The 16,619-nt window shown below is 50.2% G+C and overlaps 1 protein-coding gene across 3 annotated transcripts in view; it reads right to left on the bottom strand.

Moving 5' to 3' along the window:
• Positions 1-86: 86 nt before the first annotated feature.
• Positions 87-16,619, bottom strand: part of BICDL1 (BICD family like cargo adaptor 1) — an 83,885-nt gene continuing 67,352 nt past the window's right edge. For 2 of the 3 annotated variants that reach the window (XM_012756485.2, XM_012756488.2), the window contains 3 exons: positions 9,988-10,118; positions 4,298-4,418; positions 87-1,520 (listed from right to left, as the gene is read on the bottom strand). In XM_012756485.2, coding sequence (XP_012611939.1) covers positions 1,359-1,520; positions 4,298-4,418; positions 9,988-10,118 — 414 coding nt within the window. In that variant the 3' untranslated portion in view covers positions 87-1,358. Of the gene's footprint in view, positions 1,521-3,354; positions 3,464-4,297; positions 4,419-9,987; positions 10,119-16,619 lie in introns of all 3 variants that reach the window. The other variant, XR_012914254.1, reaches the window with a different exon arrangement.

Raw genomic sequence — 16,619 nt, 5'->3', positions numbered from 1 at the left:
GGTGCGGCGGACGCGCTACTGCTACCTCTCCAGCGGCCCAGTAGCAGGGCCACCCCTCCAAGTGCCCAGAGACCAAGACAGGAAGCTGTGTAGAAATTCATTTTATTCTTAGTCTATTTTCAAAAGAAGCAGTGGTGCGCTGTTTTTCTAAAAATATGCCTTTATAGATTTATATATATAGTATATTATAAAATCCATACATGTATTTACATGATTGCTACATACAAAATTACAGCACTGTGGTATGTACATATCTATAGGAACATTCTTTCCGCTCATCCCTGCTGTGCTTTCCCGTGTGAGGAAGTGGGAGACCCAGTCAGCGGAGGGCGGCTGCGGGTGGCCCGGCGCGGAGCCCTGCCGGGGCCTGGGCGGGGACGTGCGGCAGCTAAGGAGCAGCAGTGGGGGCAGCCCCGGCCCGGTGCAGGCCTGGTGGGTAGTAGCTGGAGGCCCCCTCGGCCTCCCCTCTCCCGTCCAGGCTGTGGTGATGAGACTGCCCTGGGGGCGCTGACCACAGACCCCTCTGGGGCCATTCTGCAGCCTAGACTTGGTTGGCTGGGCCAAGAAGTTGTGTGAGGCGCAGGGGGCTACAGGAAGAGACCCCTCCCAGCCCCAGTCCTGTGAAGGGGAAAGGGCTGGATGGCTGAAGCCAGCAGCGGACCAGTGAGAACACACTGCCTGGCCTGTGCCCTGCTGAGGGGCAAAGACTGCACTAAAAGAGGCTGAGGAAGGAGAGCAGCGGCAGCCAGGGGACAGGGCCTCCTTCCTCCCTGGGGCTTGGGATGGCCTCAGCCCGGCTTGGATAGGCCGCAGCTCTCAGGCCCCGTGGCCGCCACTCAGCCTCCTGCCCGCAGAGGTGCCCGGGCAGGGGTGCATGCACGTGGGTACGAGTGGCCACCGCCTCCCCTTAAGTTCCCCGGGCTGGGGCCTGGGGAAGGAACGGAGGCCCAGGACTCGGCCCCAAGGCGCAGGCCTCCTGAAGCATGCAGAGAGGGGCCTCCATTCCTTCTGTTGCCCATTTCCTAAAGCCGAGGCAGCAGTACCTGCGGGTGGGCTGCAGTCCGTTGGGTCTGAGCCGCAGAGCCTAAGCAAGGGGCCACTCTGGGAAGCAGCCTGAGCCCTGCTCGATGACAGGATCCTGGGGAAGGCTTGGCCAGGTGGCAGGGCGAGGGCAGCCTTCAGAGGCCAAGGCAGGCCCCCACCTTGAGGTCTCCATCCCCGCTGGCAAAAGGGGGCACCCATGGGGCCCTAGGTGGGGCAGTGCAGCTGCCAGCCCCAGGCCTCAGGGGAGGGCCTGGCCCCCACCACCTTGTCAGCCTCCTCCAGTCCACCCATCTGGTGGCCTGACTCCTCCCAACTTAAATCTTCCTGAAGAAGGAGAAGAGCCGTTTGCCTTCAGTGGTGCTGGGCTCGTCCCCCCGCCCCGCACCGTGGCCCCTGGAGAAGGCAGCAGCCGGCCGGCTCCGTTCCTTCAGGTGCGTGTCCATCAGCTGCCGGTCAATGACCCTGTGCATGTCGTCCTGCAGAGGGGAGGGGAGAGCGGCCGGGGCTGAGCAGGGGCTCTGACCCAGCCCTGGGGGTGGACAGGGACGTGGCAAAGTCGGGCAGACAGACGTGAGATGAGGATGAGGATGAGATGAGTGAGCGGCTGCAGCAGGGGCTACCCTGACCAGGACAGCGGTGAGCAGGGGCACAGTGCTGGATGCACGAGAGCCCACGGCGCCTCCGGCCTCCTCTGGGCCTGGGCTGGCTTCTCCCCGCAAGTGTTACCCCACCGGATCCCCACTTCCCAGGTGACCACCTGGAGGGTCTGTCCCTATAGGCCCAGATAACAGTGCAGTCCCTAAGCCAGCGCTCAGCCTCCCGTGACCAGCCCTCTGGGCCGTGTGTCCCGTGGGGCTGGCTGGTGCCTCTGGCTTGGTTTGTCACCCCCACCCCTGCACGCCCTAGGGTGACCTCAGCTTGCCAGCTCTCTAGCCCAACGGCCTGGCCTCAGGGAGCTTCTGTCCTTTTTTTCCTTCCAACTATTAACAGCCTGAGCTACTGACAGCCACGCACCACTGGCAGCCCCAAGTGGCAAAGAAACAGTCTCCCTGCTACCAGCAAGGCTCCTATCTACGGCAGAGTCACGGGCATCACAGACTCCAGGTGTGGTCATGCACCAAAGAGTTGTCAGGCCATTTCTTTTAGCTTCCTCATGGGGGTAGGCAGGACCTTTCCTCCTCCAATCTGCTCATGCTGTCTAGAAAGCTCTTCCCATGCCCCACCCCGCCTTACAAGCTCCCGGACAGAGTGGCCAGGCTCCTCCCCTCCAGCCGCTAGATTCCGAGTCTATAAAATGCCGTTTGACAAAAGGGTTCTGCCACTAATAAAGTTTGAAAACTACTGGCTTAGAAACACAGCAGCCCTGTGTAATTAACAGCGGCAGTAAACGTAACATGCATCTGCCTGATTCCTTCGTCCTTGAACCTGGCGGGCTCTGGGCTCTCCTGGTAAAAACGCTGTTTGTGGTGGAGGCTCCCTGTGCCAGGTAGACACTTTTGCAGCGGAGCGGCCACTGGCCAGCCCCACTGCCTCACCTGCTCGTCCGCCACCTCCTGAGTCTCACCTGGAGGGGCACAGCACTGCACAGAGGTGACGCTGCGCTCCGGCACACTCTGCAGATGCCAGTGAGTACAGCTCTCTCAACCTCCCTGGCTCCGCTCCTGCTCTCCAGCCTTCCCCTTGTCCCCACCCCTGGCCGCCTCCATTCTCAGCTCTTTCCTGGCATGTCTCCTCCCCCGTCTCTCTCCATCCCTCCCCTTCTGCTTCTCCACCTGCCCCTCAGATCTGACACTGTGCCAGGCAGTGGCCGACACATGGTGCCTGCCTTCCAAGCCTCCAGTGCAGAACCCCAGCACCATGCCCTGCCCTAGGACATGCTCAATAAAAGCTATGTCACATACGACACAAGAATGTAAAAGGGCTTTCAGAAAAAATCCTTTCAAAGCTGCCCATTTTTTGGCACATTGCAAATTGTATCTATACTTCAAGCAATCGGATTCGTCAGGGCAACCCCACTTCAGAGCTTCAGACACATGCTGCCCGTGATTCCACGCCCGCTGTTCCTTCAGGGGGCAAAACAGCCATTTATGAGAAGGCGGCGCCAAGAGACCAGAGCACTGGGCCACAGGTGCCCAGGAGCCCACTGGACATGACGGTGACAGGAGGAGCAAGCCCGGGGCTCACGGGCACATCACACTGCACAGAAATGACACTGGGCTCTGGCACACAGACACGGTGGGCCACGAGGGGAGGTGGCGAGGGTAGCACAGCAGTGGCAGCAGGGCGAGGGTGGATGGGATGCAATCTCACCTCAAAGGCAGGAGGGGTGTACAACTAAAGCTGTTGATACGGGAACTGAGAAAGGCCACTAGATCAGAAACCAAAGGAGCCAGATAGTAAAAAGCCCTGAGGAAGCAAACTGCAGCCGGGAGAGAAGAGAGAGAACGGCGGTAAGCCGGGGCCTGGCCAGTTGGCTGCCCGGCAGGCGTGGGGCCAGTGACCAGCACCCTGGGGGAGGGCCAGTGCTCCAGCTACCAGCCCGACAGGGCCCTGGAGGAACAGTCACCAACCACCTGCCTTCCACAGTGGGGCACACCTTGTAAAGCCGCAGGTGGCTTTCCATGTGTCTAGTCCGGATTTCTTGGAGAGAACTGTTAATGATGACACCCACATCCTGACATTGTATCACCTCAACCTCATCGACAAAAAGCCCATCACAGCCCCAGCGGGGAGCCATGTTGGACCCTGAGAACAGTGGTCACAGAGATGGACAAACCGACTCATTTTCCCTAGGGCCTGTGCCAGCACGGCGCACTCTGGAAAAAGAAGGCTGGCCCTTAAGAAGGGGAAGAGCACCAGCTGCCGCTGCTAGACGGGCACTGAGCTGCATCCAGCTGTGATTTTCATCCAATCGTATAGGGCTTCCTGGGCTCTCCGTGTCTGCCAGCTGTTTCTTTTCCCTTTTAACAGAGCCCAGACTGAAGGGGCGCCCCCCCATTCCAAGCCTGGAGGGGACGACACCTCCAAACAGTAGTAGCCTGGGGTATGTTGCTCTCAAGAGCATCCCTGAACTTTCCTCCCTAGGGACTGGGGGGACACCAGCTCTGGATTTTGCCAGGTGAAGACTGGGGTTACATGTTCACCCAGTCCCATGGGACCCTCTAGTAGCAAACTCTCCTTCTCATCCTCTGCCTGGGTTCAGAGACTCCTCCTGGAACCTTCCCTCACCCTGGGGCTCAGGGCTCTCACTCACCTGCCAAGCCTCCAGCTGCTGTGAGAGGTTCAGCTTCTGCTGAATGGCGTCCAGCAGCTGGCTGTTCAGAGACATCATGTCCATCCTGCACTTGGCGAGTTCCAGCTCCACAGCATTTTTCCTGCAAACAGACAAGTCGGGGTGAACACAGATACCTTGTGCCAGAGATATCTGGTTCTTTACTTGGGGAACCTACCTGGAGTCTACAGGATGAGGAAACAGGCTCTGACCCCAACTCACAACAGTAACTGTAACAGCAACTATGTTGCTTGTAGAGGGTTAGTTTGCAACATATTTTCACATACATTTTCTCAAATTCATAACCAACTTGTAGGTGAAAGGATTGTCATCCCCACCTCATAGATGAAGAAACAGAGGTTAAAAGTAGTTGAAAGATGATGATACCAAAATGAGGACTGGAACCCAGAGAAGATCAAAGGCCTCACACAACACAAAGGAGACTCACCCTTCCCCAGAGGCTAGTCCCTACGGGAGAAGGTAGGGGGCCCTGTCCTCCTGGTATAGAAAGGGCTCCTTTTGATTAGCAAATCCCCCCTTAAGGGAACTGTCTTGACGATACAGATGTGTGCAAAAATTGCCACCCGTCATAGCTTTGCTAATGAGAATATCCAATGATTAAATAGCTGGTAGTGAATTCCATGATGGAATACAGTCCCCAGTAAAAACCATGACACAGGGTATGTGCTAACAGTTCATAATGTATTGCTATATAGAGCAAAACACCAGAAAGCAAGGTCTAATATGACACTAGCTTTGTAAAACAAAAACTGCCTGTGTTGAAGAGTAGACACAAAAATGCCTCTTGGTTATTTCTGGGTGAAGATCATTGAGAGGTGACTTATCCCCACCTACTTTTGCTTTTTGTATTTTCACATTTTGTGTAGGTTTCACGTATTGCTTTGTTTGTCTTTCTCAAAATTTCTATTCAATGTAAAAGAAAATTAACTTTCGGGGCTGTGGAAGGGACTAAGTGGGTGGCCTCTGCAGAGGCAGCCCTGTTGCCAGCTGTGGAAACATGCATTGTTCAGCCCTTGCCTTCATCAACCGCTCCCTCGAGCAGTCCGAACAGCAAAGCTAACAAAAGAATCCTCCTTGCACAGGGCCAGCGCCCAATGTGCATGGCCTAAGGACAGCTAGAGGATCCACCTGCAGAGGCCGCCAAGCCCAGCCTCGCTCTGGAACACGACAGCACTGGAACCCGAGCCCAGCCGGAAAGCGGAGCAGGTGGGCCCCATTTGTGAAGTGCCCAGGCCACCTCGACCAGCACTTCCTCTGTGGCCCCACGTCTACTGAAGCACTTAGTCACCCACCGACACCCCAGACAGTGCCCCGCCCGCCGGCCCGCCCGCCTTCCCCAGAGGAGCCGCTCCGGACAGCCGGGCCACCGCGCCAGCCCCGCCCACTGCGGCAAGTCTGCCCAATGGGCGGCCGCAGCTGCCTCCGTCACGCCGCCGCTATTGGTTGGCAGCGAACAGCGGAAATCCTCGCGTGGCGCTGGTTGCCATGGACGCCCGCCCGCCACCCGCGGTCCTGGAACCTCAGAACCAACCCGTGGCCCCGCGGCGGCTGCGGCCTCGTCAGCTTCCGGCGTCTCCGGCAGGCGGCGCCACGAGCAGCCCGGCGCCCCCGAGTGTGCTAACGCCGCGCCAGCCCGCGGTGCCGGTGCCTGCCTTCCCGCAGAGGCTCGGCCACGCACTGCACCCTCCCGACGCTCGCGAACTGGGGACCCCACACCGGGAACGCGCAGCTACAGGAGCTGCTGGGCAATATGTTAATCCTGTTTTTTAAAAAGGCATATTTCCGAGGGCTAGAAGAGTTCCTTGTTGTTTTTTTTTTTTGGGGGGGAGGCGTAAACAGATCTCGCTCTGTTGCCCCAGCTAGAGTGCCGTGGCGTCAGCCTAGCTCACAGCAACCTCAAACTCCTGGGCTCAAGCGATCCTCCTGCCTCAGCCTCCCGAGTAGCTGGGACTACAGGCATACGCCACCACACCCTGCTAATGTTTTCTATATATTTTTAGTTGGCCAATTGATTTCTTTCTATTTCTAGTAGTGGTGGGGTCTTGCTCTTGCTCAGGCTGGTTTCGAACTCCTGAGGTTGAGGGATCCACCTGCATCGGCTTCCCAGAGTGCTAGGATTACAGGTGTGAGCCACCACCACTGGCCTAAGAATTCATTTTTTAAATGACACCACTAGTAACTGACTTGTTTTTCTAAGGCAGAGTGCAAGCCCCAAATTTTTGTTTATACTGAAGGCCTTTACCCTGCAAGGAGATAAAATTGTTCTTAACCTTCCTGACACCTGTTGTATAGGATAAGGTAACCTTAATGTTCATGCACTCCAGTGATGAGAGGGAAATCATTTTTCTTAGCAATTCTTACACCAGAATCACAGGGTAAAGAAGTAGCCCCAACCCCTGCGATTCAGACTATACCGTTCTGGGGAGGGCCCTGGCATTGGGGAGCTCCCCAGACGATTCTAGTGCAGCCAGGATAGTCAGAGATGATGCATATTAAAGTATCTTGTAAAATGAAGATCCCATACAGTTGTGGGTATGGTTCTCTCTTAAGTGACTGCTTAGGTCTGTTGTCTCAATTCTTATATACCAAAAATTTTCACTTCTAAGGGATAGAAAAAGAACTATCCTCCTGGAGAGATCTAACAGCTTTCCTCCTCATCCAACCCTGTTCTGCAAGGGTCCAGGAAGGACAGGGCCCTCATTCTACAATTCTCACTGGGAGCTTCCTGGCAGGGAGGAGAAGTTGCAAAATGATCAGTCAGGCTCCAGGGTGTGAACAGAGCCTCCTTTGATAGCAGCCAAGGGCATGCATAGTTTCATGTAGATTTGGTAGCCTCCTCTAGGGGGTAGACTTCTTTACCCTGTGATTTGCCCAGTGGCAGAGCTAGGTTTTACTTTTTTTTTTTGAAAGAAAGGAACTGGACAACTTGTTTCTTCTTCCTTCCTGCACCTTGACACTGCCTCTAGTTCTATCTCCCACCTTCCATGCTAATGCGATTTCTTTCTTTTCCCTCCCTCCCTCCCTTCCTCCCTCCCTCCCTCCCTCCCTCCCTCCCTTCCTTCCTTCCTTCCCTCCCTCCCTCCCTCCTTCCTTCCTTCCTTCCTTTCTCTTTCTTTCTTTCTTTCTTTCTTTTTTTTGTTTGAGACAGAGTCTCGCTTTTGTTGCCCAGGGTAGAGTTAGCGCCCTGGCGTCAACCTAGCTCACAGCAACCTCAAACTCCTGGGCTCAAGCAATCCTTCTGCCTCAGCCTCCTGAATAGCTGGGACTACAGGCATGCGCCACCATGCCCAGCTAATTTTTTCTATATATATTAGTTGGCCAATTAATTTCTTTCTATTCATAGTAGAGACGGAGTCTCACTCTTGCTCAGGCTGGTTTCGAACTCCTGACCTGGAGCAATCTTCCCGCCTCGGCCTCCCAGAGTGCTAGGATTATTGGCGTGAGCCACCGTGCCCAGCCTTTTTTTTCTTTTTTAGGAGACAGGATCTTGCTCTGTCACCCAGGTTGGAGTGCAGTGGCGTGATCATAGCTCACTGCCACCTCGAACTTATGGACTCACGCGATACTCCCAACCCCAGCCTTCAGAGTAGCTGGGACTACAGGCACACACCACCACACCTCGTAATTTTTAAATTTCTTGTAGAGATAGGGTCTAAGTTGCCCAGGCTGGTCTTGAACTCCTAGCATCAAGGGATCCTCCTGCCTTGGCCTCCCCAAGTGCTGGGATTGCAAGTGTGAGTCACCATACTCAGCCTGGTCTGATGTTAGTGTTCAGCCTCATCTGCTGTCTTCTGCTTGTCCAGCTGAGAGGAGGTGACCAACCAGTGTCCTTGTAACTTTATTCTGCTTTTTATCCCCAATGGGCTTCCACAATTACATCTTAATTTTACCATTTTATTCCCTAATTATATCACGCAAGTTCACACTTTGTTATTCACAGAAGTACGCCCTCCCCTTTCTATCATACTGCTACACAAGCGTCCACTAACTAAATGTACCAGGAATTCAGAGGTACGTGAGCTGCCAATAATTCCTAAAATGAACTAGAAATGACAGACAACCTGATAAGTTTCTGACCAGACAGAAAAGGGGACCCAAAAGTAAAACAGAAATGGAAATAATGAAAATGATTCAAAAGAACAGAAGGGAGGGGAAATGTGTGTGTGGAGATTAGAACCGGGGAAAGTTCGAGAGTGAGGAATTTTAAACGCAGAAATTAAAATGCGTGTTGTATTATTTTTCAGAAAAGCATATGGTATCTTACTTATAAATCATTTCAAAAAAGCTTATTTTAGCTTCCTAAGAAGCAGCAGTGTGGCAGAGGGGAAAGGATGTCGGAAAGATAGGAGCCAAGAGGCCTGAGGTGGAGGCCAGTGAGTCACAACTGCCTGTGACCCTCGGAAAGTACTTCTCAGTTTTCTCATCTGTAAAATTGGGATGAAAAATGTTTACTTCTTACTGTGGTTGGGAGGAATAAAGGATGAAACTGTTTTGTAAACAGCAAAGTGATGTACAAATGTTGCCACTAATGTGTTGTAAGTGGCCCAAAAGCAGATACCTTTTTGGTAAGTTTTATCTCTTCACGCTCAGGGAGTAGGGGCTGGATGAGTGCACATTAAATAATTCACAGGGCGATGGGGAATGGGTAAAGGTGTTTTTTGCCTATGTACTTCCAGATTTTCTGTATATAAGAGAATGCATTTATGTATCTCTTATGTGTTAATAAAAACTCAAAACATTATTTAAAAAATGACCTACTTTGTCAGAAATATAGAGGACAAGGAAAATTTTAAATGACACTATGGGTTGCAATTAAACCCAGAATGTAATAAAACTCTGAGACAAATCCAGTTTCTTCAATAAATAAATGCAATATGAAAAAGAAAAAAGGAACAAAAGTGTTACAGACTTTTGGGACATATATCAATTAAATAGAATATATGGACATTAGAGTCTGATTCTGTTAAATTAGAATTGATTTTAATCAATAAGACATTTATGGGATAACTGAAGAATTCCAATACTGACTGGATACATGATACTATTAAGAAATTATTGGTTTTTTTTAAGTGTGATAATTGTATTGTGGTTGTATTTTTTTTAAAGTTTTTTCCTGGTAGAGATACATACCAAAGTGTTTATGGATGTGATGACACTACATGATGCGATCTGTTTTAACATAATCCAATGGGGAGGTGGAGGAAGTAGATGAAATAACACTGGCTATATGTTGATTAGTGTTGAGGCCGAGAGGTGGGTAGAGAGGGATTCAACTCGTGTTTTCTATTTTTACATATGCTTGAAAATGTCCATAATAAAAAATTAAAAAAAATAAAAATAAAAAAAATATGAGGTAGATATATATGAAATTGGAAAGTTTTCTAAGATATAAGTGGAAAAAAAGACACATCCCGTTGATGTTTAAAAAAACATGGAACTACTAGATTGTATACACCTATATACGCATAGGAAAAAAATCTGCAGAAAACATACACGCAACTGTCAACAGTGGTGTCTCTCTGGGGAGAATAGGACTGGGCAGGCAGTAGGGAAACTCTTTTACCTTTGTATTCTTCTATATGATTTAATTTTAAAAATTTAGCATATATTCAATTTTATTTTAAAAATAAAATTAAGCCATCCCCACTCACTTTGCAATGGCCTCGTCCCGGTCCCTGATGGCCTTCTGAAGCTGCTCCTTTGGCTCCTTATCCTCAGATGTCACTCTGAGTCGGTCTCTCTCCTCTTTGAGTGCAGTCATCTCCACACTCAGCAGTGTCACCTAACAGGAGACCAAAGAAGGAGGAACATGATGATATCACTGCTGCTGGCCTGCAGTGGTTTCCTTCCAAGAAGGAAAAAGAAACGAAGAAACCTGAGGCAGGCCCGCACACACGGGGTGCCCGTGTGGCGTGCAGGCCGGACTTTTCTACTACAGCCCTGATCGGAGAGGGCCCATCTCTCCTGAAGAAAGGACGCCACGTGCTAGGCTCAAGCTCAGCGGCAAGGGGGCTGGGCAAAGTTCAGCCCTGGATTTGCCCCCGAGGACTAGATCCCCTTTGTACTCAGCACACCACGCCACCTCCTTCAGCTCAAGGCACTCCAGGTAACTAATGAGAAAAGACCACAAATGCATCTGGGCTCTGAGACATTTTTAGGGGTAAGGGGTAGGACTCCAGTCTTGTTGCCAGCCATCTTCCGCTCAATATGGAACGCTGCTATCAACAGCCCGAGACCTGGCTCCTGTCTCTGACAGCACTTGGCACAGCTCCTCAGGGCAAGGCCACAGGGAATTTAGATTATCATCCTTTCACTTCAAACGTGGTCCATGCCTTAGTGAAGGTCACCATAGGCTACTCAGGCCCTCATGCTCAACCTGGGAGTCATCCTTTGGCATGAGGCCCCTCTCTCAGCGGCTCCATCAGTGACCACAGCTTATGCCACCCCACAGTAGAGGAGCCCTATGTACACCATGATCTCGGTGGTGGCAAGAACCATGTCGTATCCACCTGTGCATCCCAGAGCCTGTGTGTAGTGCTTAATCTGAAAGTATCTGTGCAGCAGTGGACAATTATCATTTTTTGGGTAGTCATCATCCAAAATATCTTCCTATTTTGGGAGCACTCCTGGTTGTGTGAGTCTTGGTGGGACACGGCATTACCTTCCACTAAGGAAGCCAATGGGGGAAAGACATTTCCTTTTCTAGGCAGCCTGGGCCTCAGCAAGTGACCTCAACTTTTGAGTCATACCCCACCCCCACCTGACACTGAGGCTCTTGAGAGAGTAGAGCAAAGGCACAGATGAGTGGGCAATTATTAACTATTACATACAAGGGCAGTACACTGTTTCTGTTGTCGCCTTCCCATAGCTACTTCCTGTTTTGGAGCCAAGTTCTCCTGCCTTCCTGTTGATTCTTATAAGCTATCAGATTTAATTCCAGTATATTCTCTTTCTGCTTAAGTTAAGCAGAGCAAATTTCTGCGGTTTGAACCAGAAACCCTGCCTGGTAGAGCTTTCCATAAATATTTGTTGTATACGGGAAGGGTGGGAATGTCTTCTCAGCTGATAGGATCAGACATGAGTCTGGACGCCTGACCCTGCCCTCCTGTGGATTGTTATGCACACACTGCCGTTCTTCCAAGGAAGGATCCCTCCGTACAGGTCTGTCTACCTCCCTCCCACAAGGGCTCAGACGCCACCTTTCAGTGTACTCTGCTCTTCAAGCCCCAGGTCTAATCAGCTTCAGGTAGAGTGGAGCTCAGCACAGGACTAAGGCTGAAAATCAGGCTTCCCTGGAGTGGCTTCAGATGCTCCCCAGGGTGAGACAACAGCGTTGCCAGCCCCTCGGGCAGCAGCCACTCTGGAGGGGTTCAGAGGACACCCCATAATGAAGATGGATAGAAGGACAATTTATTACTGTCATGAACAATTTTGGACTCTTTGGAGTCTGGTAGGGCAGCCAGCATTTCTCTATGGATGACACAGTGCATAGACTCACATTCAGAACATTCAGAAGTGACCTCCCTCAACCTTTTTGGCACCAGGGACCAGTTTTATGAAAGAATTTTTCGCCAGGCGTGGTGGCTCACGCCTGTAATCCTAGCACTTTGGGAGGCCGAGGCGGGCGGATTGCTCAAGGTCAGGAGTTCGAAACCAGCCTGAGCGAGACCCCCGTCTCTACCAAAAATAGAAATAAATTAATTGACCAACTAAAAATATATATACAAAAAATTAGCTGGGCATGGTGGCGCATGCCTGTAGTCCCAGCTACTCGGGAGGCTGAGGCAGTAGGATCGCTGAGCCCCGGAGATTGAGGTTGCTGTGAGCCAGGCTGACGCCACGGCACTCACTCTAGCCTGGGCAACAAAGTGAGACTCTGTCTCAAAAAAAAAAAAGAATTTTTCCACAGACCGGGGTGGGGTACGGTTTCGGGATGATTCATGCACATTACATTTATTGTGCACTTTATTTCTATTATTATTATTACATTGTAATATAATAATTATACATCTCACCATAATGCAGAATCAATGTGAGCCCTGAGCTTGTTTTCCTGCAACTAGATGGTCCTATCTGGGGGTGATAGGAGACAGTGACATCTGAAGTATGTTGCTTATGTCCAGTTTACTCTGTAATCTTGTTCGGTTGCTGTCATTGCAGAAAACCCTGCTTCACAAAGACAGGATGTTGGAAATGAAGCAGCCTTTTTAGTGCTTTCGTGGAACCCTCAGGATACTCCACTTTGACTCTCATCCAGACTGTATAGAGATTTGAAGTCATCTCAAACATACTTTCAGGCCACTGTCATTTGTGATCTCAAGCAGTTGATGCTCTTTTAGCATGGACAAAGTCGATTCACCTGGTTTATTCACAGCTGAGTGGCAGATCCATTCCTTCCCAGTTTAGGGGTCTTCTGTGGTTGGAAAGTAATGCTCAATCTCTTTTGAAAGCTGAGACAAGTGGTCATGCACCAGTCAGGAGAAAGAAGGCTCTGGCTCACTCTCTTTCAAAATCTCTGCTAATGTTTGAAACATGTCAAAAATCCCAGTGTTCACTTGTCACTTCGTAATTCCAGTTTGGCTTTGAATACAGCCACTTTGTCTGCTGACTTGAACACCGTTGTCCTTCTCCCCTGAAGTGACAGACTGAGTTTGCTGAGCAGGTTGAATACGTCACACAAGTAAGCAAGTTTTGCGACCCATTCTGTGTTACTCAAGTGTGCAGCCAAGTGGTGACTGTTTTTCTAGAAGAAATATCTGGACCGGTTCTTATAACTCAAAAACTCTGGTCAGTGATCTATCTTTAGAAAGCCATCTCACTTCTGTGTATGAGAGAAGACAAGACGTGTGTGCTCTGCATCCATCTCCTCACAGAGCTGAGCAAACAGATGTGAGTTAAGGGGATGTGCTTTAACGTGGTTGATAATTTTAATCACATCCTGCAAAATGTTGTTTAATTCAGGTGACATTTTTTAGCCAGCATTTCTCTATGGATGACACAGTGCACAGACTCACATTCAGAAGCGACCTCCTTGATCCAAGTAGTGAAACAAGAAAGTCAACCACTCATGGCAGCCCCTCAGTCCATGCATATACTGACACAAAATGACCAATTCAGTTTTCCTGATATGTCATCATTCAAAGACTTGAATAGTTCTGCAGCTGTGGTGTTGGTTGGCAACAAAAGTGCACATAACATATCCTGTGCACATCCTCCTGAAAAATATGTCACACGAAGACAAGCATTGTTGCCTTGTTGTCAACACTGTCCAACCTGGATTGCGTACCATGGTGACTCATTAACCCTCTCTAACAATTGTGCCTCAATATCCTTTGCTGTTTCACCAATTCATCTAGTTATGGTGCCAGCCAAAAGAGGAACATGTGCCACCTTTTGAACTGCAGCCTCTCTTAAAAATTCATGTCTAGTGTTCTTAGCAACAGGCAGGATCAACTTACTGATAGCAAAAGGTTTCTTAGCTTAAGCAATGCGGTTAGCCACTAAATGTGATGCTCTCAGTGCAGACATATTTGATGAAGTGGTGGCCTTCAGTAATTGCTTCTGTTTTGTGTTCACATTTTTTTTCTTTTGAAAAACTCCAGAAGCTTGTCTTTTAATGCAGGGTGCTTGGTCTCCGTGTGGCAAAGCAGTTTTGAAAATATTGTTTAATTCAGGTGACAGTTTTTGGCTAGCCAGCATTTCTCTGTGGATGACACGGTGCTGTGTGGCCCAGTTCCTAACAGGCCACAGACCTGGACCCCTACTGGTATCACGCAGCCTGGGGGTTGGGGCTGCAGTGGTAGGGAACGTCAGGGCCCGGTGATCTGTGTGAGAACAGCCCAAAACATCAACGTTCCCAGTGGGGACAGCTGGGTGAGCAGGGTCAGAAGCCTGAGGGAGGCACAGGCTGGAACACGCGCAGAGCAGCTACACAGACACGCACCTAGCCCTGAGGCAGACACGGCACCAGGCATGAAGCCCAGCCTCGCCCTATTTACCAGCAGGTTCTGCAGCTGGGCAGGCTGGAACTCAAGAGCCAAAAGGCACCTGGCAGAGACAGCCAGACTTTCATAGGCCAAATGAGCCCTGACATGGCCTTGAGCCAGCTGTGGGCCAGTCAGGTGTTTTGCCAGCTCAGTAAGGGACAGGTAAAATTATATGCTAGGCAAAAAAAGCCAGTATTTCATATGCTCCAGATCAAACTCCAGAACTATTTACTTTGGCCTGGAAAACCTGGTCAAGCTAGAGCCCAGCAGTCATGTGTCGTAGGAGAGGTGACAAGGGATTTACCCTCTGAGCCACACATACTTTTCATAAAAAGCAGGTATAAACATTACTAATCCCTGCCACCAAGTTGTAAGGATCAAACAAAATAACCCCAAGGGTCCAGCACAGGGCCTGGCACATGGCTGTAAACTCCACTCTCCTCTCCTGCCCTCGAGCCAGGACCTAATTGCTGACATCTGTCATGAGAAGTCCCAGACACAGGAAGCATGTGCCACTGCCCTCTTGTATCCCACGTTCAGTTCTGCTACTGCAACAGGGGCAAGAGGGAAACCAGAGGGAAGGAGGCTGGATGGTCACAGGCTCGCAGCTTCCCGTCACTGGATAATGGGAACCCACCTAGAACCCATAAAGGGTGTCCCATTTTCAAGTCACGCTTCAGGAAGATCAATCCAAATCATGTGAGGGAGGATAGGCTGGAGGAAGGCAGATAAATTGGGAAGTGGTGACCGCAGCCAGGGTGTGAAGGGCTGCGGGTCTGAAATAGCACAGGGACTTAGGAGGATGGAGGAGAGGGAATATGGCAAGACATGCCAGAGAAGTCACCCAGATTTGATTAGTGAAGCCCTCCATTCTCCCTGTCCTGCTCTCCCGTGTTGGCATGCCCCTTCTGGAGTAACTGGCATGCATGCTCTAGTTGAGCATGAAGGATCCAAATAACAGAACTGGGACTGTGTTTCTCATCGAGCCTCCTACAACTTGGGTTACTGGCTTAAAAAAAAGTCAAGGTGAGGGGCCTCCCAGATTACTAGTTCTCACATTGTACAGAATAATCACTGAAGACCCTCACTGCTTCCTTGCATCTGTGTTGTGCTCACCACAAGTGAAGGGGTGGGCCACGTGGGCTGTGGGGCATGGGGGAGGGGACAGTTCCTCGCCACAGGCAGGAGGGGCAAACATGGTAAGAGGGACTTGTGTTCTCAAAGTACGATAATGGATGCAGACTGGTCATCAGGTCTAGCATTGGATTTTTGTTTCAAATAGATAATTATAAGTCAAATTAAACCTCTTCTATTTAAAAATTTGGGGAGGCTTCTGCAAGGCCGGTGCTGCTCCCCACCTCTGACCAAGTTTCCAGGAGAGAAAAGAGCCCCCTCAAGTAAGATGGGAGTGGTCTCAGAGGCTGGGTCACCCATCAGATGAGGTTTGAGCCTGGTCCAGAAGCTGTCAGAACCTTGGTCCTACCTAACCTCGTCTAGGCTCTGCCCCCAAAAGGCTCCAGAGATGGCTCTGACTGCCCTCATGACGCTGTGAGGTCCTGGAGTACAAGGGCTCCACACATATACCTCTGTGCCTCTCAGGGTCTAGTGCAGTGCCAGGCACATAGTGGGTGTCAGCATGAGGCACGTCATGCCTGCTGTGATGGCTGCAATTTCCACGGTCATTCTGGAACTTAATCTGCATCCCACCCACTGCCTCGGGATGGCAGTGTTACTACCATGGGGCAGTTTTGGTGGGTGCAGTGTGGCTGAGAGGTTTTCTGCTTTGAGCATTTGGGAAGAAATGACCTACAGGAGAAGCCTAATTCTCTACCCCACATGGAACGTGGGTGTGACCATCTGCTTGGTGAACTATCTGAAAGGGAATCCACAGGAATTGGTCTAAACCAGTTATCAGCTGAACTTCTATGGAAAATTCACTGGTGGAGATGGATTCCTAAATAGTTCCAACACCAGACTCTTAGCAACCTCTACTTTGCTTATGTTTCTGAATGAAATAATGCCCTCTGGTGACTTCCTAGTTTTCTAATTCTGAGAAGCAAAAAACAAAAACAACAACAAAAAACCCAAACAAAAAAACCAGTCAATGTCAAAGAGCTGATAAGCAGAAGCATCCCACAGAAATTTAAATAGGCTTAAAAATAAATAAAGTTTTTATTAATCCAAAGAACTTTTAGATCCAACTTTCTCTTGCATTTTATTCTTCCAGTATGGAAGATCTGTCCCTAAGCCTGAACCTCTCCCTGGCCAATGACCACTTGAGGACCTGAGGTTTTATT

Source organism: Microcebus murinus, chromosome 22, assembly GCF_040939455.1.
Source record: "Microcebus murinus isolate Inina chromosome 22, M.murinus_Inina_mat1.0, whole genome shotgun sequence".
Taxonomy (NCBI): domain Eukaryota; kingdom Metazoa; phylum Chordata; class Mammalia; order Primates; family Cheirogaleidae; genus Microcebus; species Microcebus murinus.
This window is presented reverse-complemented; position numbering and strand designations above follow the sequence as displayed.